Here is a 24759-nt window from a genome sequence, read left to right on the forward strand (position 1 = left end):
ACGTGGTGCCACTACTGCTGTAGTGTTTCAAGGTGCACTGTGTTCAGAGATGCTCCTCTGCATACCCTGGTTGTAAAGGGAGTTATGTTCTTTTCCTTTTAGCTCAAAGCAGTCTGGCCATTCTCCTCTGATCAACAAGGCATTTCGCTTACTGGATATTTTCTCCTTTTTGGGCCATTGCTCTGTAAACCCTAGAGATTGTTGTGGGGGGTAAAATCCCCGTAGAGCAGCAGTTTGCCACGTTCACTTAAATCATCTTTCTTCCTTTCAGATGCTTTTTTTTAAACTTCAGGTCATCTTGATCATGTCTACGTGTCTAAAAGGAGTCAGCTTATACAATGTCCCTGATTAGCTCTGTGTGTTAACTATTAGTTGAACAGGTTTAATTAAAGAAGTGGTCAATGAGTGTAGATTTCAAGTTGTTTGGTGTACATAGCATGTCTTTGCTCAATCTAGTGGATAAATAATATTCTTCATTCTATAAATAACAGAATGAAGTCTTTATTTTTCGGCCTTGTCCTTTGAAATGTATTATAACTGGTGCATGTTTAAGGTGATCATATTTGCATATTTAAATAAAACATTCCAGAAAATTTGCATTACAGAAGAATTGAATGATTGTAGGTAATCTTGTAAGCTAAAAACGATTTTTGTTTTTGCAATTTTACATTGGATACCTTTTAACGCCATTTCTTTTTTTTCAGGGAAAGATCTAAGTTTTACTCCCATCTGTATATGGAAGGTTTTTACCGCATCCTTCATTCAAAAACCTTTGAGTATGTGATTCATGGTGCATTCTATTCCTAGAAGCATGTTGAAAATCTTATCTTATCTGTTGACAAAATTTTCTCAAGTAAAAAAAATGAGCTACTCAAAATCAGATCTGTAAAAACATTTCACACTGATATGCAAACTTTAAACTGGCTTCATCCAGTGTACAAATTTCAAAAGGCAAATTAGAAGATATTTAGATAGCTGATACATTTGAAAGTTAAAGATAAGGCTCATCATGTATAATAAAACGGTTGTCTTGATGGTGTTCAGTTTTTTGTTTATTATTAACCTGTAGCATCTGCCTTTAAACATGTCTGCAACTTTTTGGTTTCTATGGAGAAGACTATAGCTGTGGTGCTCTCTTGAAAAATACATAAAGATGGTCAAACTGCTGCTCATCTTTCCAGCACAGCCTGCTGCTCATCTTGGACAATTTGCAGATGTCAGTTTTGACAGCTTTCACAGGTGAAATGTTCTCAAAAAAGCTGCACACAGTAGGGTTTATAGATTATGGAGTACCCAGGACACTGTTTGAGGGAAGACAAAAGCTGTCAGATATAATTTTTTAATGGTTAAAGAATAACAAGAAAATTCCATTCACCTGCACAGGTTATAGGTGTCAGAAATCCTACAGATAAGCATCTCAAATACCTGTCACTTCAAATTGAAACTAATCCCACAACCAAATAGCACAGTGAGAGCCTTTTGTGTGTAAAATGGTTCATTTAAAATGTGTAAAGTTCTAGTTCAATTGAATATACAGAACAGTGCATTAAGGGTGTACTCGTGTCTGAACCCTTTCTGTGGGTAGAAAGTGAGAAACAGAACAAGAGTAGGAAGGTTAGAGTTCTTGTTTTGCGGTTGCTTGCTAATAAAGCTTATGACAGCTTGCAATAGAGTGTAGCAGAATGTGACAGGTCATTAAAGCAGTGTTAAATTATTGCAAAATGCTGTGGCACTTGATGGTGGAGGTGGTGGCTGTGGTGGTGGTGGGGGGTCACCTCTGCTAGGCACACACCATTAGGCTCACTCTTTCTTGCTCGCACACAAAAGCAGAGGCATAAACACACGTATTAGTCATTTGGGATGTGTTTATTTGTAACAGTAATACATGGTGGAATACGTAAATCAAGATAGAACCAAAAAAATCATCTAAAAACCCACTGTAGAATGTCATATTCATAAAGATAAAAATAATGTGTCAATTTACATTAAGAAACTGTTAGCTGAGGTAAAGTTAAAATAGGTCTAGAAATGTTATGTACTCAAACAGCAATGTTTCCCTTTTTATTCAACGTCTTTGCTCATCATCTAGTTCTCAAAGTTTTAAAGTTAATCAGCTTCATAGTCCAAAAGAGTTCTCGAATGATATGGGGACTCTGGCCATAAAATAGGGAGTCATTGGCATCACAGTTGATGTAGTTGTAGCAGAGGATGCTGCAGTCCACACTCAGACAGCAGCAGTTTGGCACCTGACCAACAGACAGACAGATGGGCAGAGCATTGCTGTTATCTTTGAGACTAGTCTGGGAGAATGGGATGGAGGAGAGGAGCAGTCTGGGCTACAGTGAGTGAGTGAGACCCTGACTGTTGCCTGCAACATAAAAATGATAGTCTTGTGATACAAAAGCTCAGGACCGCGATATAGTGTTTTTGGGTGGGAACTCAAGAAGACACAGCAGGGCACGGTGCAGGCTTTAGGGCTGGAACCAGAGTAATTAATGGTTCACAACATCTATGCACAAAAGAGGGGGGGTGAGGCGAATGAAACAGACAACAGGAAAAAGAAAACATATGTTGGTATTGCTTGGGTTAACGTCAAGAGTTGCATAACTGAAGCCTTCCTATTTTATGGCACAGAAGTCCTGTGGACAAAATGGTTGTTATCATTATTTACAAAATGAGTTTGGCAAACCAACGATCAGATGCCTTAAAGCCATGTTGACTCTATATCTCCTATAGAGCTGACCCCAGCGGCTTGATTGACTTATAAAATAAAAATTCAAATTTTTCAATTTCTTCTTCTTTTTTAATCAGTATTGTACAAAAGCTATAGAGAATGAACAGTTCAAGCACAGAATCTGTTTAACTTGCAACACTTCCCTCTCAGTGTCTTTTCTTCAGCATGTCTGGTCCTCTGGCCTCTGTATGAGTCTGTCTGCGAGGAGAGACGTTTGGCAAATTACTGCGTGTATGCATGTCAGAGAAGGTGGACTGTGTGTATGTGTTTGCATGTGTGAGAGTATGTAAGCTGATTCCTGTGTGCAAGATGTATGTCGTTGGTGTGTGAGTAGCTCCCAGAGAGTCTGTTTCTGCATAGTGATCCAGCAGACACTCACAAGGATGGGGTTAAACTCCCCGAACCAGCCAAGCAATCAGAAGCAGTGATCCCAGTAACGGGCCATCCCTGATAGGCCCATTAATAGTCTAGCTCCTCCTATGGGATCTCCTCACTACAGATGCAGATTCTGTCCATTAAAACAAAAGGTGATCGTTCTAATCCCGATGAGCGTGCGTGTGTGAGGGAGTGTCAGAGACGGGGAGGCACTGCATGATTCAGTCCCTTCTTGGCAGCACAGTCTCTGGCCAGACACAGGAGGCAGAGGAAAGAGAGCAAAGGAGGAGGAAGGGAACGGGGGGGCAGAGAGGGGAGGAGCAGGTTCTATCTGTAAGGCTGGGTGTGAGTCACCACAGGGAGAAGGGAGGAGAGGAGAAGACTGCGCAGTGGAGGGAGAACTGGATCTGTCTCAGTGATTGATATCCCTTCCTGCCTGGAGTGAATGACCAAGAGGGCTCTTCCCTCTCAGGAGGAGGAAAGACTGCAGACAGGAGGAGGAGGAGGAGGACTGTGGGAGTGTGGAAGCTCCTCCTGGGAGGTTGTTAGCCGAAGGAGAAGAAGAAGGGCTTGGCCAGGCGGGGGTGTGCCAGACATGCACGCACACACGCGCACACACGCACTCACACAAACAGAGGTTAAGGGTTCTCCTCCTGTTCTCTCAGTGCTGGTCAGGTCTGTCTTCCTGTGTGTCTCTTTATTTCTTCCCTTTGTTAATCTGGGCATAGAGAGGGTCCTTCCTCTTCTGTCAATGAAAGAAAAAAAAATTACCACATTTTTACTTTCCTTTGTTTTTTTCAAAGGCTTGCTATATCTGTAATGTCAGTGTCTGGCCTCTGTGTTTCATCTGAGTGTTACATAATAAAAAGGGAGTGCCCGGATTTTTGATTCATTCTCTCAACTGACTGAACTGCAAGTATCACCAACCTACAAGCCCTGACAAGTTAGCTCTAGTTTTGCAGTGGTTTGCAAGTTCCTATAACTAACATCACCACCAGGTGGCAGTAGCACACTTCCATGAAGGAGACCTTCGGTCACTTTTCCTCTTACCTTTTAGGCCGTTCATAGGTCCATCACTCTCAAAGCCATTTGTGTGCGCGTGCCTGCATGCGTGTTTGTGTGTTGTTATTACAGTGTCCATGTAAATGCATATTTTCTCCCACCTCAAACTCCCTCCAGGACCAGCAAGAATCAGAGGTAGTGCCTTGAAAAACCAGTTATGAGTCATCATGTCTGCATTTCTCTCCAGCTGAGCTGGAAGACAACAGTGGATGATGGAACACCCTGCAGTCAAAGCACCAACCCTGCTGCAGTCACTCACAATGGGGTCGTTATTATTGTACACATAATTATAGCCAGCCACTCAATCTGCCATGCAGACAACTTGATTGGAGGCTACTGACTTTCCTATTATATTATGGGAGACTTCTCCAGAGCAGAGAACTCATTTAGAGTTTGGGGTCTGCCCACAGCTCCCCTATTAGAAGAAGGTTTAGTTGAGCAAACTGCTCGTAGTTAGGTGTGTCTCTGTCACAGTATGACTCAACGTTGGGCTGTTCTGTTTTGGAGGCTCAGCTAGATAAAAAGAAGTCATTAAAATATGTTAAACTGGGCTCTGGAAAACCATTATGTTTTTGTTCTTTTTGAATATGCTGTTTGACATTTTATAGATAAGCAACGAATGATTGAACCTCTCACTTCTACTTGTGCTTAAACTTACATAATGCACAATCTGCAACAGCTTTCATCTACAAAAAAGAATACTTGGGTTGATGCTGGGAGGGCTGCCTTAGTTAACACTTTGGTCTTTGGCATACAAAGCTGTAACTGCAGGGCTGGCCAAGGCCAGACAGTCAGCAGAAAGTAGCTGCCAGCAGCCCCGAGAAAGGTGACAAAGAGGCTGAGACAAGCAGTGACAGCAAGCACATACTGCTCAGCCAATGCACCAGAGCCACAGCCCAGCGGTGTCACCCTGCATCATCTAACAGGCACTGCCATCTGAGGCGGCTTCAGCTCCTTCATCCCTAGCCGAGAAAGCGAGTACAAGTCCTCGGTGGAGGTATGAGTGATTTGCTGGCGTGGCAGCAGCCTCAAGGCCAGAATATCGGGCCTGGCTGGTACATGTGTGGACATTTATGTGCATGCGTGTGGTAGGCCCTCGGCAGGGGGAGCAATGTGAGATTGGTCAGTGAACCGTGGAAGCAGGCCATTTCATGGCTGAGACTCGGGAGCGTTCACTGGACATGATGAAATCACCCCAGAAAAAACACTTACACTCCCACTAGCCTGAACACATGTCTGTCGGAGACACGCAGTGGGAGGGGGAGGACAGGACAGGCGGTCATGGCCAGCAGCAAGACACTCACACAAGCACACGCATATTTTTGGCTCCAATATGAGCACAGGTGGTGACAGTATCGATCACAGGTGTGCTTGTCCAGGGAATAGCCGGGACTACTGCACAGGTGTGTGTGTTTGGGAAGATGTCTAAAGCCGATGTGATTGAGCAAGTAAACACCATATGGGAACAGCGTAATTGGACCAGGACCAAAGCAGTCCACCTACTACAGAGGACAGACTCGAAGCTTCTGGCCATAACTGCTAGATCATAACCAGATTTCCTGCTCAGTACTCTAAAATTCGTTCTCGTACTTAAGTGCCACATCCACCTGCTGCCATGCAGCTTTCATAGCGTCTGAATGAGGAGCAAGGCCAACAGGGGAGGGAAGCTGCTTTGCCCCCCTCCTCCTCTCCCGGAGTGGGGAAGGACTTGAAGGCTCCTTGGGTTTTAATTAATGCCAATTATATCGGGGCAGTCATTAATCTTGGCGCTCCAGTATTAGCTGATGAAAACAAAACCGTCACATTTTTTTTCTGGTGTGAGTGCCAGCAGCTATCATTAAGGAGCCACAGTCGGGAATTGTGTGGGAGAGGACACCGGGTGGGGAGGCAGGGATCAAAATGGCTCTTTTTCTTGGAGTGTGTGTGTGTGTTTGTGTGTCATTGAATAGGCAAACCGCATATTGACATGCTTCTCATAGAACGTTCAAGCTTATGAAAGCTGTGAATTTCACTGTAGAACAAAGTGCAAAAAGTGTGAAAACATGCCCATCATCAGTGACTGCCTGTCTATATCCCTCAACGTTTAACATTGATGCCTGGTGCTTAAGTGACATTGCACACTGTATATAATGCATAAAATGTGAGCATACATCCTGATCAAATTAAGCTAAACAACTGAGATCAGCATATTGCACACAAATCCCAAAAGACATCCTGCTCACTGAAGTGCACAGTTTCTGATTGGCTGTCACACGCTATTGAATTTCCAAGTGAGACGTGTGCTATTTAGAGAACTGAGCGTGATTTAGGTGCACATCAGAATGACAGAACACAATGAGAGCACTATGGCCAAAGTGATGTTGCGTGATGAACTTGTCACACACTGTTTCCAACAAGTCACACATGCACAAAACCTTCATCATGAACAGATACTTACAAAACAAAAAATTCCCACACATGATGAAGCATTAAAACCAAACCACACGTGTGCCATCCTTTGAACTTGTGTCAACGAGGCAATGAAAACAGGTAAAACAGTGAAAATGTAACCACTGATGCAAAAAAACCCAGAAAGATGCAACACACTTATGTAAGGGAGGTGCAACAGTAAATGAGAAGAAGAGATACATGCAGAGAGTTGAAGGAGTTAAGAGGGGAAGGAGAGGTATTGATACCTACCTTGCCCTGCTGCTATCTAGCTCCCAGCCTCTGGACTGGCCTGATCTGGGCTGGGCTCTGCTGTCTCGCTGGGGCAGGGCGACCCAGAACCACATGCCTAAAGAGTGGAAGACGGAAAGGAAGGAAGAGGAAAGGGTGGAAAGGAAGGTCCATGGAAGAGTATAAGAAGGAAATAAAGGGAAAACAGACAGAGAAGAATAAATCTGAAGGACAGAACGCTTGATTGATAAACTACAAGAACAGAGCAAACAGGAAGCAAAGAGTAAAGCTGTTAATGCTCTGAAGGAGAAACACAGACACTTAGAGTAGAAAACCACAGCCCATCACAGCTTTTCTTTTTATAGAAACTTCTTTGCAAATACACACAAACAGTAAACATGCACTCATTTACAGTGGTGTGTTATGAAAACCTTTGTGGAGTTACTTCTATTGATCCACTGCTTTTTTTCCTAAAACACTTCTGCTTTTTGCACCTCAACCCACAAAAGGGTGGGAGGTTGTTTTTCTGCGTTTGCTCCATCTTTCCAGTCCTCTCGCTTTTTTTTTTTTTTGTAACCTTTTCGCCGCACTCACTCAGTGCCGCCACCAATGCGCATGTCTTTGGGTTGGTCAAAGCTTCTGTGTGTTATTCAGGGCTGGTGACATTTTCAGCAGTGTGAAAGTCCTCTATTTTTTCAATAATAGCTGGATTGGAGGCATAAAACTAATGTTTCACGCCTGGGGAGTGAAGGACGAGAGGGAGGAGAGAAGCAAGCTTGAAAGAAACAAAAAAAGAGTAATTGGAAGACAAGAAGAAAATGGCAGGGAAAGAACTAGAAAAGTCTTGCTTCTTAGAAGGTCACAGATTCTACAAGGACTTTGGTCAAAGGCACTCCCTAAGAATCTGACGTTCTATCCTTCTTACCCCCATTTTCTTTCGTTTTATCTTTCTATTTTCTCTCCATCTTCTCACTCCTCCTTAATTTCACCCATTTTTCTGCCCCAGATTAAGGTGCTACAGGTAAAATAAATATTAATTGCCCCTGGAAGAAGAATTGGGGCACTATGCTTCCTATATCTCACCACAGATGAGTCTGTCCACATAGAAGTAGTGATGTATGGATGCTACCTTGCTGGTATTAATAACAGCTTAATGATGTCTCTGACAATTTCACCAGCTAATTTAACGCTGTGTTGACCATGCACACACTCAACCCAATACTCATGCATGCTACTGCTCATTTTTCCACAGTAACCCACACTGGACGTGCACATTTTCATATGCATTGACACAAACACCAACACACACTCTCACACTAAAGGACACAACAGCGTCGGCCCCCTAATCAGCGAGAGTGATTACCTGGCCCGCCAACACCGCTACAAAGGCTATTTATCAGCAGATCTCAACAAGCTGTGCAGGTAATAGCAGCATAAGAAGTGACTTATTAAAAAGGCGCACACACTTGGCTTACTCCAAAAATTTCTCACACACCAAACCACACCACACTTACAGCATCTTCCTCTCCACTGCGACTGGGACTGCCCTCCGCCTCGCCAAATGAGTCGTCCGTGGGGGGGTCTGTGGCGTCGGTGGGGGGGTCACTGACGTGAGAGGCTGAGGATTTTGAGGGAGAGCTCTGCCTGGGAGCTGGGGTGGGTGCTGCAGAGGAGGACAGAACAATTAAGGCGTAACTACACGCTGGATGGTGATAAGAGAAAAAGCGTGTTACACAGCACAGACAGACACGGAGAGAGCGCTCACGGGAGTTGGTGGATGGTGTTGTGGAGGTGACTGGTGTCAGATTCATCTGAGAAATATCAAAGTCATCACAGTCATCTGTGTCCTGGGCAGTGCCCACACGGCTGAAGTAAGTGCTGAACGCCTCTGAGGTTCCTGTTAAACTGGGCTGATCAGCCTTCTTCGAAGGCATGGCCGGAGGCTTCGCCAGCTGAAAATCCTAAAGGAAGACAGAGACTGGTCAGCAAGGTTAACATTGAAAGTGTGGACAATCAATTAGTGACCTTTGTTTTAGGTTACTGTAAAAATCACTGCCTGTTTTGCAGCCTTTTTATTGATGAAAACACCACCAGACTGGGGAAATACGTTCTCTCATAGACGAGATTTTACAAGTGAAAAATTCTGATATGAATATGTATGTATTTACACTACAGATTAGTTGAATCCGAAAAAATGTGCATTTTTGATGTGTTTGTATGTGGCCTAACTATGTGAACCAAAATGTATTTCCAAAAACGTAATTTTTTGGAAGCCTTTAAAGGGTTAAATGAGGCTAATTTGCTCAACACAGCTAAAATGATCAAATACAACCCAAATATGTATGACTGTCCATTTGTACTTACATGTCCCACTTTTATGACTCTTTGCACCCTAAGGCTTGTTTCAGACTTACCCAAGCAATTAAAAACTGGTCCCAGACATAGTGCAACTCTAACAACTCTAACAAAATACTTAAATTAGAAAATTAACTGTGATTAATTATTCAAGGAGCAAAAACTAATATTTAGTTTTTATTTTGAATGGGACTATGAAGACTATTTGTAAAAATCTTCTCTGTATTCATCAGTTCCCCACCTTGAACATCTCCTTTCCCATCTTCTTTCCTCTCTCCCCATGCTGTGGACTCGAAGATGCTGAAGGGGAAGGAGCTGAAGCGCTGGCTCCAGTGCTCGAATGGCTCTCGCCGGCTGGAGTCACAGTCGTGACGGGGGTGAGAGTCTGGAACATGGCGGCGGGCAGGGTGCCCACAGGCTGGGCTGGGAGGTAGGCTGTGGGGGGGAAGGCTCCTGCTGCCATGGCTGCCCACTGCTGCTGGGTGGCAGGGAAGATGTTGGCTTGGCCCCAGATGAGAGGCTGGCCACCTGGCAGCACCTGGGCTACCGGGCCCAGAGGAGATTGGACCCCGAAGGCCAGCGGAGTCTGGGCAGCAAAAGCCTGCTGGGACCAGTGGCCAGGAGGTACTGCTCCCATCGTCACATAACCTGGTTGTGAGTGGATTGAGATAAGTTATTTCATTTTTTTCTGCGCCATTTTAAAAGAGTAAGAAAAGAAGACAAAAGAGAAAGTGATTAGAATATCCACAGTGCATAGCCTGCTTTTCCACACACAAACCTGCACATGCATCACCAGAGAGTGCTGCCCTACTTTTGCCCGCGGCTAATGCAGTGTCTCTTAATGGTCATGGTGAACTATTATAATTACCTCCAGAATGAGGCAGAATCATTATGAAAAGGTAGAACTTAACACACTCATTAAAATCACTCAGATTCATCAGTAAAAGCTGTTTCGTATTTCACACTCACTAGTCTCCTGGTTCTAGTCTCTGCTTGCTAACTACAGCGGAGAAAGTTGACATTTAACCTTGGCTGCTCTGACACATGCACAGAGAACGGAAAAGAGGAGGCAAGCAGAGGTGATGAGGGGAGTGAATAAACAGATGCAAAACCTTTATACCAATTTCTAAATACACAGTAGCTCTGTGCACAAAGAAGTCTTCACTACAATCATCGCGGCATGTTTTATTACTTTCCCCCGTCTGACGCAGTTGGCTCAGCCACAAGTAAATCAGCAGCATCTGAGGCAGTGGGATAATAATGCTTTTCATATTCAACACACAACCACCTTTTCTTCTCTTTCTCTCGTCTACATTTCGCTTCTACTCCATCGCTCTATATTTATTTCAGCACAAGCCCTTTTCTTCTCTTCTTCAGATGCCCCCTGCATCTGAATCTTCTTAGTCTCCAGTTTGCCTTCATGTCTCTCCTGCTGAGCTTGTTACCCACTGGCTTTTAGCAGCCTTGTATTTAAGCAGAACGTAAACAAGGTCTTACCTGAGGGCACAGACGCAGGATTGAAGGGAGCAAACAATTCCGTGGGAGGCTGCAAGCCCTGTGAGGGGTCCAAGGTGTTGGCTGGAGAGGCGGGAGTCTGTGCAGGTTGTGGTTGGAGGTCAGGCGGACAACGAAAAGGAGACAACTCAGTGGCGATGCCGGTATTATTTTAAAAGATGTAAATCACAGACTGTGTATGTATAACGGCTACTCACAGATGGAGAGGTGATGTCAGGAGGTGTAGACATGTCTCCAAAAATTTCTAATTGGTTGATATTCTGAGAATTAGAGAAAGCACATAATAGCAGTCAGGCACAATCACGGGAATATTAGACTACATGCAATTTCTGAATCGCTCTACATTCCAGTGCAACGTGCGTCATACACCGCATGCGACGTGACATTAGCTCGGTATGTTAGAGTTACCTACCTGAGGACTTTGGCAGCAACAGAAGAGGTAAAAGAGGGGTGTGGAGAGATGGGATAATGAGATGAAATGATTGATTATGATGGCATACCTACCAGGAGTTATCACAATCTTTGTCATCTGCTTCAGATAAAGATTCTTTCCATCAGTGGATCTAAAAGCAGACTACCACACCCTCTAGTATCATTATTGTAGCAGCGTCGTCTTTTGGACAAGTCATTAATGTTTCCTTCTTGTGGAAGATATGTGGTATGTCCCAGAGGGAATAACTATCTGAGACAGCAGCCTTTGTATTCAATCCGGATTGGTTCTGTACCGCTCTGTTTCCTTTCACAGTTCCTTCATGATCCTTCACTTTAGTATCTGCCTCCTTTTTTGCACATTATTAATATCTTTAGGCTGGTGGCAAGTGAAGGATAGTCTATTTTTAGTTGATAAAGGAATTTAAGCCTTGAACACATGGTCAGAGATTAGCATAAATCATGGATGCAGATAAATTCTTTAGAGATAATGAATGTTCTTAGAATATCTTCCCTTTTGTTCACTCTCCTGGGTCACGCATAGACCACAAAGTTCCTTTTACACGTATCAGAAAATGGATCTGTGAGCATGGTGTTTTACATTATGAGTCTAGAAGGCTTTTTTTTTTACTAAGAGGGATAGGAAGTTGTAATATATACTACTGCTGCAGCAGAGTTTAGCAAAGAAGACAAAATGGAATCAACAAGATAAGCCAGATATCCAAGATAGACAAAATAGTGCATTCACATGCACTGATAAAAGGATTTCCACTCACAGAACACATTTTAAGCGTTTTTCTAACTTTACAATAAATTTCCTCTGGCATTCATCAATGAATAATTCGTCAATGACAGAGCCCGTGCTGATGTTCTTTAATGCGAAACCACATGCACGGAGAAAATGTACTGCAGAGTGTTCAAACAGCACAGGAAGTTGAATATTTATAGACCTTCTGTCCAGTTTCCATTCGCTCAATATTCTTTACGTGTGCGGCGGTGGGTTGGTGAGGTCAGGTTGCTGTGATTATCATAGTGTTATGAATGCTTTATTAATGTGCTCTGAGCCGCGATGACCGCTGCTGTCGGCTAACCCTGCTGACCCCCACACCAGTTCTCTGACAGACACTCTGACCTTTATGTCTACTCCGCCCTTAAAGGACCTCCGCTCTGAGCTAAGTGAGAGTTTTTCTCTCTATTACATTGGCTTGTCCTCTTTCACACATGGACACCACGGCGGCGTGAATGCATGGGTGCACCCATGCGGCTCTTGACTTTACTCCTGCCTGAACCTGGTTACTATGGCAACAACAAGGTTGCATGTTTTATTCATAAATGACAGAGGTTAAGAGTTGAGGTCACTTATGACTACAGAAGAACAGAGTTGGAGGTACAGACGAGGATGCGAACACCAAAGATTATCTGAGGACGTGACTAAAGAGGAGTTCACGGCAACTAACGCTCAGGACAGTATGTTCCCTGTTTAGAGCTTTGAACATTGCATTAGTTTGAACTACAAAGTGCATGTTAGTATACTGTAACAACTTACCTGAGTCACCATATCCAGGTCTAAGTCTATCATATGTGCCCCTGACTGCGACTGCTGCTGCTGTTCAGTTTGTTCTTGGTGAAGGGGTTGTTCATGAGAATGATGATGTTGATGATGGTGGTGGTGATGGTGGTGATGGCGTTTTCTTTTATGTCCATTCTGCAATCACAACCCCAGAGTTAGATGGCAGGTGGGATGAAAATGTTCTCGCACACAAACATGTTAGTTATCTTTCATACACGCTGAGAGAAAGAGGAGGACAGAGGGAGGTGGAATGAGTCTCCTTAAAGAGAGGAACATGATGGATTGCAGGTGTTCTAGTGATGCGCGCACACACACACACACACACACACACACACACACACACAGTCACAGAACAGTGTTCTTCTTGTCTGACTTAGACCAAGTGAAGATTTAAAGAGGTTTAAAGATCATCCCTACCTTTTGTCTAAACTACAGCACTGAGCTGGGGTTTAAACCCTATTTGTGTTTCTGTAAAGCCTGCTCCCATGCGTCAGGAACCACAGTGTGAGACTGACAAGCAGGCAGACATAGAAAACAGAGCTGGTTTAACTAACATGCTTCATGTGAGAGCACAGTGAGGGAGTACATAATTGGAAAAAGCCCATTTGCCATTAAAAACCTATAGCCGGGGAAAAGAAGACATGTGAAAGGGTCATACCAACACACTACTCCCATGTATTTTGCACTCCAATCTGATTGCACAAAACAACTTCCAACACTTTGTAGGTTACAGCACAGTGATGGGCTTTGCGGTTCCTTTCACCAACACTGGCACTAAAAAATGACGTCAGATTGGTCTGGCAGAGCTATAGTATTCACTGAATGACAGCAATCGTGAATGTATTATTTTCGTTGCAGGAAAGCATGAGGTATGGCCAGCATTAGTTGACAGTGAAAAGAACAATAACAGATTGCTCAATACTAACCATATTAATTTTTATTAAAAATCTAAATTTTAATCCATCTGATGTTTTTTGGATGGGTGGAGCATATTTTAAATCATGCAGGATCTGCTGTGTTCATCACTTAAAGCTCCACTCTGCTGCTGCCTATTTCTCTCCATCTTTCTTCCTTCACTTTCCCAGTCTGACCAACCCTCTCTCTCTTTTGCCCTGCCAATTATCCCTCTGCGCCCATTATACACTCGCGCCATCTCTTTGCCTGGCCCTTTATCTTTATCAGTACTGCCGCCACCTATCAATTAGCCGCCTCTAGGGAAACAGTAATTACCTGTGCACATGTGTTCTGCATACAATTAACGCATCCCCTTTAATTAACACCACCTTGCTGATCCCCTGCCGTGTGACTGATCACATTGGCACGCACCAAAAAAAAAATGCTGACCTGCCACACGCAAAGCCACACACATACAACAAAACTCATAACACAACCGGACACACAATGGATAACAATAACTAATTTTTAGAGCTCTTTTTCTCCCTTTCTGCCTCACAGGCCACCACACACACAAACACACACAATGTAATTTATAGAGCCCGACCAATATGTATGCCAGTATCAGTTGTTTGGTGATATATAAATAAAGAAGGCAGAGAAGAAACGCCCATCAACCGTGTTATGAGTGTTGCCATTGGATAGTTTTTCCATCATCTTCCCTGTTGGGAATACTTGTTCCAAATGCCACAAAATCAACAACAAGCTAAATATTTGTGATGATGTCACTGATCATGCTACTGAAGCCAACGCAGGAGTGCCAATATCTGCAGTTCTGCAACTTTCCAATTCAGGTTGATACCAAAGTGAGTCAATCTACTTAAAGTCCAGTGTTAAAATACCCAATTTTAACACTGAAATAAACACATTCACAGCCTTCTACTTCGGGTTTCTATCACTCATTTCCCCCTTCATAATAACTGCAATTACCTAACAAATAATATGCCTTTCTGTGTGCTTAACATACAAACAGCACAAAGTCTGCACTTCAGTTTTATTAAGGGAAATCTTGTGTTTTACTAATAAGTCACCAAGTAGTCACTTGTCCATCTTTTATAAGCAGTCTACAGTCATATTCTATTAAGGTAGTACAGTGTTTGAGTTGGCCATGATGTGTGGTGGAAATACACTGACCTCTGCATGTGAACTCTAAGGTGTTGAGGGCTGCAGTTGATTCAACAGACTCGCTCAGGTCCCAGAGGGTCAAGGGCTCAGTAGATTGGAATCGCTTTATGTGTGCGTGTGTGTGTCTGTTTTATTGATTTACCATCATTTAAGACGGTGACAGATTAAACAAGAGAAGAGACTGCTTTAGACAGGAGGTCACATTTCAGCCGATGAGATCATTTCATCTAGGTGTACTGTGTACATCGATGTCATGTTGCACTGTTGTCTACTGTCAGTCCCTCTGAGAGGACGGTGAATTTCTATTGTCAATAAAATAAATATTGAATCCACTACAAATAACAAACCTGCTGCTGTGTCTGGTCACTCAGCTACCAACATTTCTGCTATAGACAGCTGAATAAGAAGATAACATCCTAATATCTAATTATTTCAACTTTATTTTAGCAACACTGAAAACCAAGTTGTCACTTCATATAACCATAAGCTCAGGTGGCAGAGCAGGTCAGCCACTAATCAGAAGATCGGTGGTTCGATCCCAGGCTGCCTCCTGGCTGCATGCCAAATATCCTTGGGCAAGATACTAACCCCATGTTTGCCTGCTGGTGGTGGTCAGAGGGCCCGGTGGCGCCAGTGTCCGGCAGCCTCGCCTCTGTCAGTGCACCCCAGGGCAGCTGTGGCTACAACGTAGCTTACCATTGCCAGTGTGTGAATGTGTGTGTGAATGGGTGAATGACTGAATGTAGTGTAAAGCGCTTTGGGGTCCTTAGAGACTGAGTAAAGCGCTATACAAATGCAGGCCATTTACCATTTACCATAAAATTTCCCTTAAATTCCTTTCACCACAATAACTCCATATTTACCAAACTGGATCTTTAGATCCACAGGTAGAGCTCTTTTTGTGATTCCACGTACCCGTCTGAAAACTAATGAGAGCTGTAAACTCCAAACCTGTGGAACAGCTTACTTCTCTCAATTTGCACCCTTAACTCTGTGGTATCCTTTAAAAAAAATCATATTCAGACAGGGTCATGTTTTTGTGTGTGTTACTTGATTCAGATGTGTTTTTAACACCTTAATGTCTTAAAAGTGCTATATAAATAAACCTTACTCGGACATCAGGAGTGTGCATATATTTACAATATGATAAGATGGCTGGAGTTTGACTTCTGGTGTCACACTACTGACTGAAGAGCAACATGCTCGAAACATTTAATCCACAGAGAGATCAGCGCAGCAGCACTTTTTAACCCTTTGATGCCCGGATTTTATTTTTAATTTAAATGAAAGTATCTGCAAATTACCCTACAAGTTGTCTGCCACAAAGGAAATTAAAAAAAAATTCTCTGGTCCATTTATATTTCTGTGATCTATGCTCACATTCCGACTGACTGGGAAGCAGAAAAGACTTGAATCTGCTTTATTTAAGCCACAATGGACTGACTAGCCCAATTGGTTGCACAACAAGAGAGAAATATTGGATTTGTTCACGTTCAGACACCTGCCAACACAAAGGCAATCCAAATAACAGCATGTGTTGTGGGCTGGGTGAGGAGAGAACAGAAATACTATGGTGCCTGTAAGCTTCTTACTAAATCTGGGGATAATATACAGCCAGAAAACTGCGAGACTGATTTCAAGACTACCAAAATTCATAGAGTGAGAGCGTCACTGCCAGTAGTGACGTTGAGGAGTCCAGTTTAGCGATCTATTACAGCAGTGGAATACACAAAGAGATTGCACGCACTGGTGGTGAGCTCTACAAAATAATTAGAGCTAAATGGGAGTGTGCGTTCAAATAATATAAGCTCAAATACTCATAAACCAAAACACACACCAGCAGATCAACAGCTTGATTATTGTGAGTGTGAAGATTTTAGTAGATTAAATCAGGCCGCAATATAACTTCCATCTTTATGGGCAGATAAAGAGCAGCTGAGGTATAGCACAGCCTGACAGTGGTCAAGGTCATCTTTCATTATAACTACCGGCAGTGTGAACAGAGGCTTGCATGTACACACGCAAACAGGAATACAGATTTCCACTGCAAACATTCATTCAAAAGGCACAGACATGGTGAAAAACTGCTCAACAAAGCTCAAGTATATTTTAAATATATGATGTCATGCACGTTTACAGTCAGATGTAATAACATAATTTTTACGAAAATATAACAGTGACAAAATACGTGATCAGTGCAGTCTGGGATAACATCATGCAAGCTTCATGACTGGCCAAACCACAGCCAAGCATGCTTCACTGAGAAAGCTGACATGACACAAACATCCAAACACACAAATTATCCCAGTTAACCATAAGGAGCAGGCACCACGGGGCACGAGGAGAACGGCACCAGCCACCATAACTACAGCACAAGCAGTACAATAGCACAGCACACTGCATGAGGCACTGGATCCCAGCAAACCTCTCAGGGGAAAATTAGACATACTGATCACTGTGTGGGAAATATATTAAAAGGAAGTAGAATAAAATGCGAAATTAGAGCTTCCACATGACCGCATGATGGGAGAGCGCTGAAGCAGAAAGGCTTTCCACGTTGAGTAACACGTGGGACAGCTGAGAGGTTTGACTGAGAGGGGGAGGCAGGCTGAGGGGGGTGGGAAGTCGGGCACGGGCATACACACGGTCACTCACTGGGTGTCGCTTTGGGACGTCATAGACCCCTTCCTTCTGCTGACTGGTGGGAACCTATACAATCGACCAATAGATTCAGAGAACAGCCAAGAGAGCCTGTTACCTCTGGAGTAATTAAGCAATAAAACTTTACACTTCATCACTGTTCCAGCACTGCGACAAACTGGATGCCAACACAAAACCCTGTAACCTGCCTCTCCTGGAATCATATCAATCACTAGTAAAGTGTTTGTGTGTGTGCAGGGATAATCAGAATTAAAATCTTTTGAGTGAGAACTCATTTACTAGGTTAATCAGAAGACTATCAGCCTGTGGCGAAGGTCTCTCTCTCTAATAAAGAATGGATAAGGCAGCTTATCACATCCACAGACATGTAATAACTCACATTGTCACACACATGGAGACATGTAATATTTAGATGTCACACAGTCAGATAGATCTGAGTCTGTGTGTAATGAGAAGAAACAATGAGCAGCGATAGCAAAATGCTGATATGTATGAATCCTGAGATTCCTATGGTTTGATTTCTCCTACAGTGGCACAAGGCTTGAAACAAAGTTTTATTCTTCCCCAACTGGATGTGCTCCAATCAGAGTGGTAAATGAAAAACAAAAAATAGCACAGAGGAAAAATGTGGATATCTATCTAGCACAGCCTGTCCCATTCTTTCTCCTCCTTTCAATGCCTTGTTTACTTCTTTCACATGTTTATTTCCAGAAGCTGCCATCTTTATTCATACATTAGTTCCTCTGTGGCTGGAGGCTGGCTGAGCCGCACGTTTTTTACGCATGATGTGTGTGTGGGGGTTTGTTTGTACGTGTATTTGTTTGCGTATGATGGTGCACGCGCCAGCGCTCCCTCTATTTCAATCCATTTTATTTAAAGATCAAACGAGAGGCTGGTGATTAATCTTTCTTTCCCCCGCTTTCTTTCATCTTCTTGGGAAAAGAGGGAGGGGAGGCGAGAAAAAGAGGAGGGGTCTTCCTTCCACACACACAACAGGAATAACCTCCACATCCCCTCCACACGCACCCAACCCTCCCCCTCTTTATCCCTCGGAGGTCTACCCACATCTCTGAGGAGTGCACCCAGAGAAAGCCTCATCTCCCAGGAGTAGCTAGCTTTAGCTATCAGGGCCCTCTGGAGAGTGTTGGCTGGTTGTTTGCCTCAGATTCTTAAAGTCTTTATTTCCTGTATCTACAATTGCTGTTTTCATGTGTAAAAACGGCAATTAATTCTATGAGCAGGCCACAGTATATTTATCCCATTAAAGAGTAATGCAGCTTGTACCGATTGGACAGTAAATAGGTGATTAAATCTCTGTAGCTTAAACGCTTTTAGGAACTCCCTGTCAGCAGATTAACCACAGTAACTGTAGTTTAAAGCTACATAAGACACAAGCAAACAAGATGAGCTTGTGGGTACCTGATAAATGCTCTCTTCTGATTGGTCACGGATGGGCTCGTGTCCCGCCTCAAACACAATGTACTACAACGTCAGCAGCACGGGAAAGAGAGGGGGAAAAAAGAAGCAGGAGGGAAATTGGAAGATAAAGAAACTGAGAGAAAACTGCAGAGGTGATTAGTCAAACAGAATTGTCAATAGGTTCTCATTAAAAAGCAGTTGAAGAAGAGATCCCAGTGACACACGGAGGAGGCTTTAAGCAGTAATAAATACCCAGAGCAACTGAGAAAACAAACACATCTCTCAGCTAATCATGCACCCACAGCTACAGACTCATGAACACACAGATAAGAGTGTTTCCTACTGGCTCTTTGTATACATCGGCAAACCCCTAAACAGCGTGTGTTATGCTTATTACGAAGATCTACCCAAACAGGAGCTGTCTCCCCACAGTGCACACACAGAGGAGCAAGCTGACTGGCTAGAAATGCAGCAGGTGACAGCAGCAATGGGATTGGTCAAGAAGTTACCTGGTAGACAGGGTCCTCCAGATCCTCCTCCAGTATTGTCTGCGGATGAGCGGCGGCAGCAGGAAAGAGAGGGAGAGATCAAACGGGGAGGAGAGAGGAGCAGGGGTGAGAAGACAGAAGAGAGGGAAGAGGCGGAGAGTTAAGCCGGTGAAGTAGAGAGAGTAGGCGGAAAGCACAGCGAGACATAGCGGCTTCCCAGCATTCAGATAATCATTTGGCAATCATCAGAGAGAGAGCGAGACAGAGAGATAAAGAGAAAATTAAACAGGAGACGTACAGAAGACAGAACAGAGGAAGGTGAATAAGCACAATGGGCTGATGAAACCTGAAAGTGGGTGCTCCGTATGTTACTCTTTGATGTTTTTTTAAGTCTTACCTGACTCATCTGTCAAGAGTCTCTCACATGAACCTCACCATACTTATGGCAGATGATTAAGGAAATTGTTTAAAAGAAAAAAATACCAGAGAGTTGAGAAGAGTACCTGGTACACCGCCTGCTCACACTGCTTGTCTTTTTGGGCCTTCTTCTCCTTCTCCTCTCTCTGCTTTATGTCATAGATGAGCTGGAACAAGTCCCGCAGGTCCAGAATCACAGGTTCAGCCTAGGACGAGGACACATTATCCAACCATTAACACAGGCACACACATTAACAGGAGCACAACACCAATCAGAACTCAAGAACTGCATGTTCATTCTAGTTATGTGGAGATTAATTTCCCTGCCCAACTTCACGACAGGAGTTTAAGGCCATGATCAGACTGACATGAACAGTGCGGAAAAAGATACCACCTCATTCACTTTAATGATGCAGAGGCCTCAGGCCAAAACATTTAATCTGCCCCATCTCACTGTCACTTTATCGCACACCCTGCTTTAAATTCTAACAAGTGCACATTTCTCTTCAACTTTTTTAGTAAATTCTGACTTTTAAGACAAGTAAAGGTGATTCTGATCATTACCCTTGCAAGTTTTTCAGATTTGCATTCGCAATTTGACAAATATGCACAGAGAAGAGGCCTCTTCTGTGTCTCTACTGAGCTTTCTTTTTGAGTTATGAAGCTTTCCGTGAAGATGTGAGTGAGTTTGACATGACCCATTAAGAGACCCTGATCGCTGACTGTGACCCAAATACAGAACAGCTGTTTCTGGAGTAAAAGGTGGAAGAAAGCACATCAGTCAGGAGTGTGACCAAGAGCAGGTTCTGCTTTTTACCTTCACAGGGTTGTGCACTCTGAAGTAATCCTCCAGAGTGAGGCTCTACTGTGATGTCTTGAACCATGTGAGGGACAACACTCACCGGAAACACCTGAATTGTGGTGCCAACTAATTAGATGTGGTTCCCCAAGACTTATCAAAGGGCCACCACTTCTAGACACTAGAGGACATCCAGTATGCATTGCAGGAAAACAAGCACAGCTGGTTAGAACAGGACCATAGAGTGATTTAACTTAAAAGGAGAAGTCATCTAGGATAAAAATCAGGTTTTTTTGCATTTTACAGACAGAGTCGTGCAACAATTTAAATGCTCCTTGTAGATTTAACTTGTAATTCTGTAGATACATAGTAGAGATAAAAAAAAGAAAAAAAAATAGGCACTAGAAACTGCTGTACGGGATCTGACAAGTTTTCATTCTCAAAGATGTATTACACAAAGTGCTCTTCTTTGATTATACTTCAACTTCTGCCTACAGAAAGCTGATCCAGCAGAATACACCCTCATAATTTAAATTGCCCAAATAAAATTGTAACAGAAGAATGAAAACACACTTGCCTTTCAGGAATCTTTTCACAGTATAAAAATAAGAAAAAATGTAATTCAATTTTGTTCATCACAACATCAGTCACTAGTGCTGTTTTGTGCAGATTTTAGTATCGATCCGATACCAAGTAAACCAAGTGCTGATACCAGTACCGATACTTTTAACCTGTAAAGGCAGCTTATGTTCGGGAGACAGTGTGTGATGACTTAAGAGACGGCTCATCACCACTAACTCACTCTGATTTTTACGTTCTATAATACTTAGTTATCACAACAAAACACATCTTCCAACTTCTCTAAAGCGTTTTGGGTCAAATTCTGTTGTTTGACATGTTTCATAGTGCATGTTTGAGGTGTATTGTTTAATTCCCCCAAAATCTATAATTTAACACAATTCAGTGGGCTACTTACTGAAACAAAGTATCGATCCTATTTGGCTAGTATCGATCCGATACCAATACCAGAGTTGGTATCGACACTATCGATATTTGGATTGTTCCGCCCACCTCTAACAGTCGCCTCAAGGCGCTTTATATTGTAAGGTGGACCCTACAATAATACAACAGAGGAAACCTCAACAATCATATGAACCGCTATGAGCAAGTGCTTTGGCGACAGTGGGAAGGATGCCAAAAATTTAAAGTCTTTTTTTCTGTGCCACTTCAAGTAATTAAACACTGACCTTGAGGCGTAAGTGACGTAACTCAGAACACGTAAGTATGTTTAAGACATTGCTGTCTGCACACTTTCATGGAAACGGGCAGGGGGTGAACACAGTCACTGCATGATCTATTGCTTCACGCAGCAAAAATTGTAGCCTTGTGTTACCGTAGTACCTCTTTCCTCGAATGAACAAAAGTGGTGACAACAAACCTGCGAGATGACTCACAACCTATAACTACTGTCACAGCGCAATGACAAAGAGTCTTATAGCACAACGGTCTTTCAAACATAATCAATTATTGACTGGAGCTATGCGAAGTGCAGCCAGAGTTCATAGACCTAATGTTGTGCAAAATGTAGTTCTATTTTAGTGTTGGCTTTCTGCAAGATATTCTGAGCCGAATAAGGCACATGACATACACGCTGGGGTAAACTTCTCTCGCGCTGAGCCAACACTGAAACATACTGTCACTCTTTTAAATTCAGATCCGTTTTACATTTGACAATACGTGCTCTAATCCTCACTTTCTCTTGTGATTTCTCTCCCATTCTTTTTTGCTTTTCCCCGATCAAAACCTCACGGTATGAAAAGAGAGTGAGCAGAGAAAATCACTGAATTCTAAAAGTGCTAATGCAGAAAACTTTGAGGAGTAGTGGCCTACTCATAGGACCAGAGAGATGAGATAACCTCAGTTCAGCACAGATGACTAATTCATAGCCTACGGCAAACCTGATAAATGATTCCAACAAAAAGTAACGATAAAGACTTTTACTGCAGACACACTTCTAATAAAATCTGCCCGGATCAGGATTTTAGAGCAGAAGATGAGTCTCCAATTCTACTAAATATTAATGCAAGAGATTCACTCTCATTGCCCAAATTAAATTCTGCTGTTGGTTGTTAGCGGAATATCTTGAAGATATTCCTGAACGTATTTCTTGGTGCACTGATTTTTTTTAAACCTGTCTTGTCTAAATTCAATTCAATTAGCGATTTCTTACATTTCTGTTGTATGAAATTCAGAAAATCGTTAAATCTGGAAGTCATGTTGAAAACCTTTAGGAGAATTTACATGAGGAAGCATGTGCATTAGAAAAATGATCAGAAAAATAAAAATGAGGCTGTGCAAAAGTGGACTACTTAGAGAAAAAGACTTGTTTAAATAATTTCTATGGGCTCAAAATAAAGGATTTACTGGCTAAATCTGTTACTGTGTCATAAATAATGTAATACATTAAACTACATTTGAACTCTCTGTAGCCTCTCTACAAATTGAAACCTAGGTTTTGAAACAACAAAGCGAGTCATACTAATTACAGCTGCAACTTTTCTAGAAAAGTTATAACAATGACTGACAATCCTCTCTTCACAATTAGAGTCTTGCTATCTTCACTAAAACTGGCTAAATAAAAAATGTCTTTCTTGTCCTGAGACTTTGATTTGAGTGGTAAGCCAATTACTTTTGTACGCGACCTTAAATTGGCCTGTTCGGAACATCTTTAAGTCTTAGTCTTCATGACAACAGAGACACTTTGTTAATTCACATCAAAGCAGTTACTTTCCAATTACAGCCTCGGCCATGAGCTCTGTGCCTCCATCCCTCTTATTGTCTGCTCCACAACTAATAGTCTGAGTGTTAGTGATGGCTGGTTCAAATCCTGAAAATGGAAGTAAAATATAATTATGACCTTTGTTTCATACATCAGGCAAAAGGCAGCGTAGCTGACGGATGAGAACTTACCGTTGTGCTTCACTGTTACGCAGGGTAACATTTTCTGAACAACTGTTTTTTAATGGAAATGCGGCTGCTGTATTTGTGAGTGCAGACTGGCGCATATCTGTCTCAGTCAAAGAGCCACGGTTCATGGCCCTAGGAGGATGGATATGCCATTAGGGCTGGTGACACACACTCAAACCCTCATTGACTCACTATGGGAAATCAATATGGCTACAGAGAGAGCCAGCTGAATCCAGACTAAACAAGCCAGGCGCATACAACAACAGCAGCAACAATCATAAAAGGTCTGAAAGAAGTACTCAATATTATATAGAGTATGCCGACGCAGAACCGAAGCTGCGCTGTTCTGGACACACAAAACCTAAAGCTGCAGATCTACTCGGTAAACAGTTTGTTTGATGAACAGCACAAAGCGACATGAGCTGGTATTCAAGGGTCCTTATCTAAATGTCAAGAGGTTCATGTTACTGAGCAAAGAGCCTGGTGAATCATAAATTAACCTAAACACAAAGAGAGCTGGGCTACACAACGTCTTTTTGTGTCGTTGGATGAAAAATCCATAAAATACCATATTGTTATTCATGCGGGGTGAGAGGAAACTATACTGAACATCCTCTGGGCTCTGTTTTCAGTTTTAGAAAATCTAAATCATGATCGTAGACGTGACCAACAGTTCAGAAGCGCCAAAGACTTCAAGCTATAACAGTGGAGTAGGACTGTAACATCAGCACTGGCCAGCATCACTTATTTACTATGTTTAGATTAGTGCTGTCAGCGTTAATCTCATTAAAATGACATTAACGCCATAACTGCATTAACGCGGCAAATCTCTATTAGCGAGTTAGTGCTGATCGCCCCGTGCGTGGGGCTGCAAGGCATCAACTCATTAGCGCGGTTAGCTCGTTAACGCGTTAGCGCTGTCCAGCCCCATTCACGTCATTTTAACGAGAGTAACGCTGACAGCACTAGTTTAGATATTTCCAAATGTAAATGTCGGAAGAGCTCAGAAAATGGTGAAGGTGAAAGGTGGGGTTTGGGTTCATTTTCCGCTTATTGGACTGAATGTACATAAATACTAACCGACTGCGCGGTTTTGATAGCCACAAAGCGGTGGTTCCCTTCTTTTCCGCAGACATAGCCAAAGGCTCGGTGGTCCGTGATGTCCTTGGCAATGTAAGAGATCTCATGGACAGCATGGTGGTGTTGGAGGACCTGTAGCAGGGAATGACAT

At 42.8% G+C, this 24759-nt stretch overlaps 1 protein-coding gene across 6 annotated transcripts in view; it reads right to left on the reverse strand.

Annotated features, from left to right (window-relative positions):
- Nucleotides 1-1847: 1847 nt before the first annotated feature.
- dab1a (DAB adaptor protein 1a) overlaps nt 1848-24759 on the reverse strand; it is a 223546-nt gene continuing 200634 nt past the window's right edge. For 2 of the 6 annotated variants that reach the window (XM_084920574.1, XM_084920573.1), the window contains 12 exons: nt 24609-24740; nt 19849-19968; nt 19367-19405; nt 18858-18920; nt 17433-17486; nt 10897-10959; nt 10682-10778; nt 9426-9832; nt 8595-8790; nt 8344-8492; nt 6851-6947; nt 1848-3854 (listed from right to left, as the gene is read on the reverse strand). In XM_084920574.1, coding sequence (XP_084776700.1) covers nt 6867-6947; nt 8344-8492; nt 8595-8790; nt 9426-9832; nt 10682-10778; nt 10897-10959; nt 17433-17486; nt 18858-18920; nt 19367-19405; nt 19849-19968; nt 24609-24740 — 1401 coding nt within the window. In that variant the 3' untranslated portion in view covers nt 1848-3854; nt 6851-6866. Of the gene's footprint in view, nt 3855-6850; nt 6948-8343; nt 8493-8594; nt 8791-9425; nt 9833-10681; nt 10779-10896; nt 10960-12674; nt 12834-17432; nt 17487-18857; nt 18921-19366; nt 19406-19848; nt 19969-24608; nt 24741-24759 lie in introns of all 6 variants that reach the window. The other 4 variants (XM_084920578.1, XM_084920575.1, XM_084920576.1 and 1 more) reach the window with 4 other exon arrangements.

This window comes from Perissodus microlepis, chromosome 23, assembly GCF_051167445.1.
Source record: "Perissodus microlepis isolate ML-2025 ecotype Zambia chromosome 23, ASM5116744v1, whole genome shotgun sequence".
Classification (NCBI taxonomy): Eukaryota; Metazoa; Chordata; class Actinopteri; order Cichliformes; family Cichlidae; genus Perissodus; species Perissodus microlepis.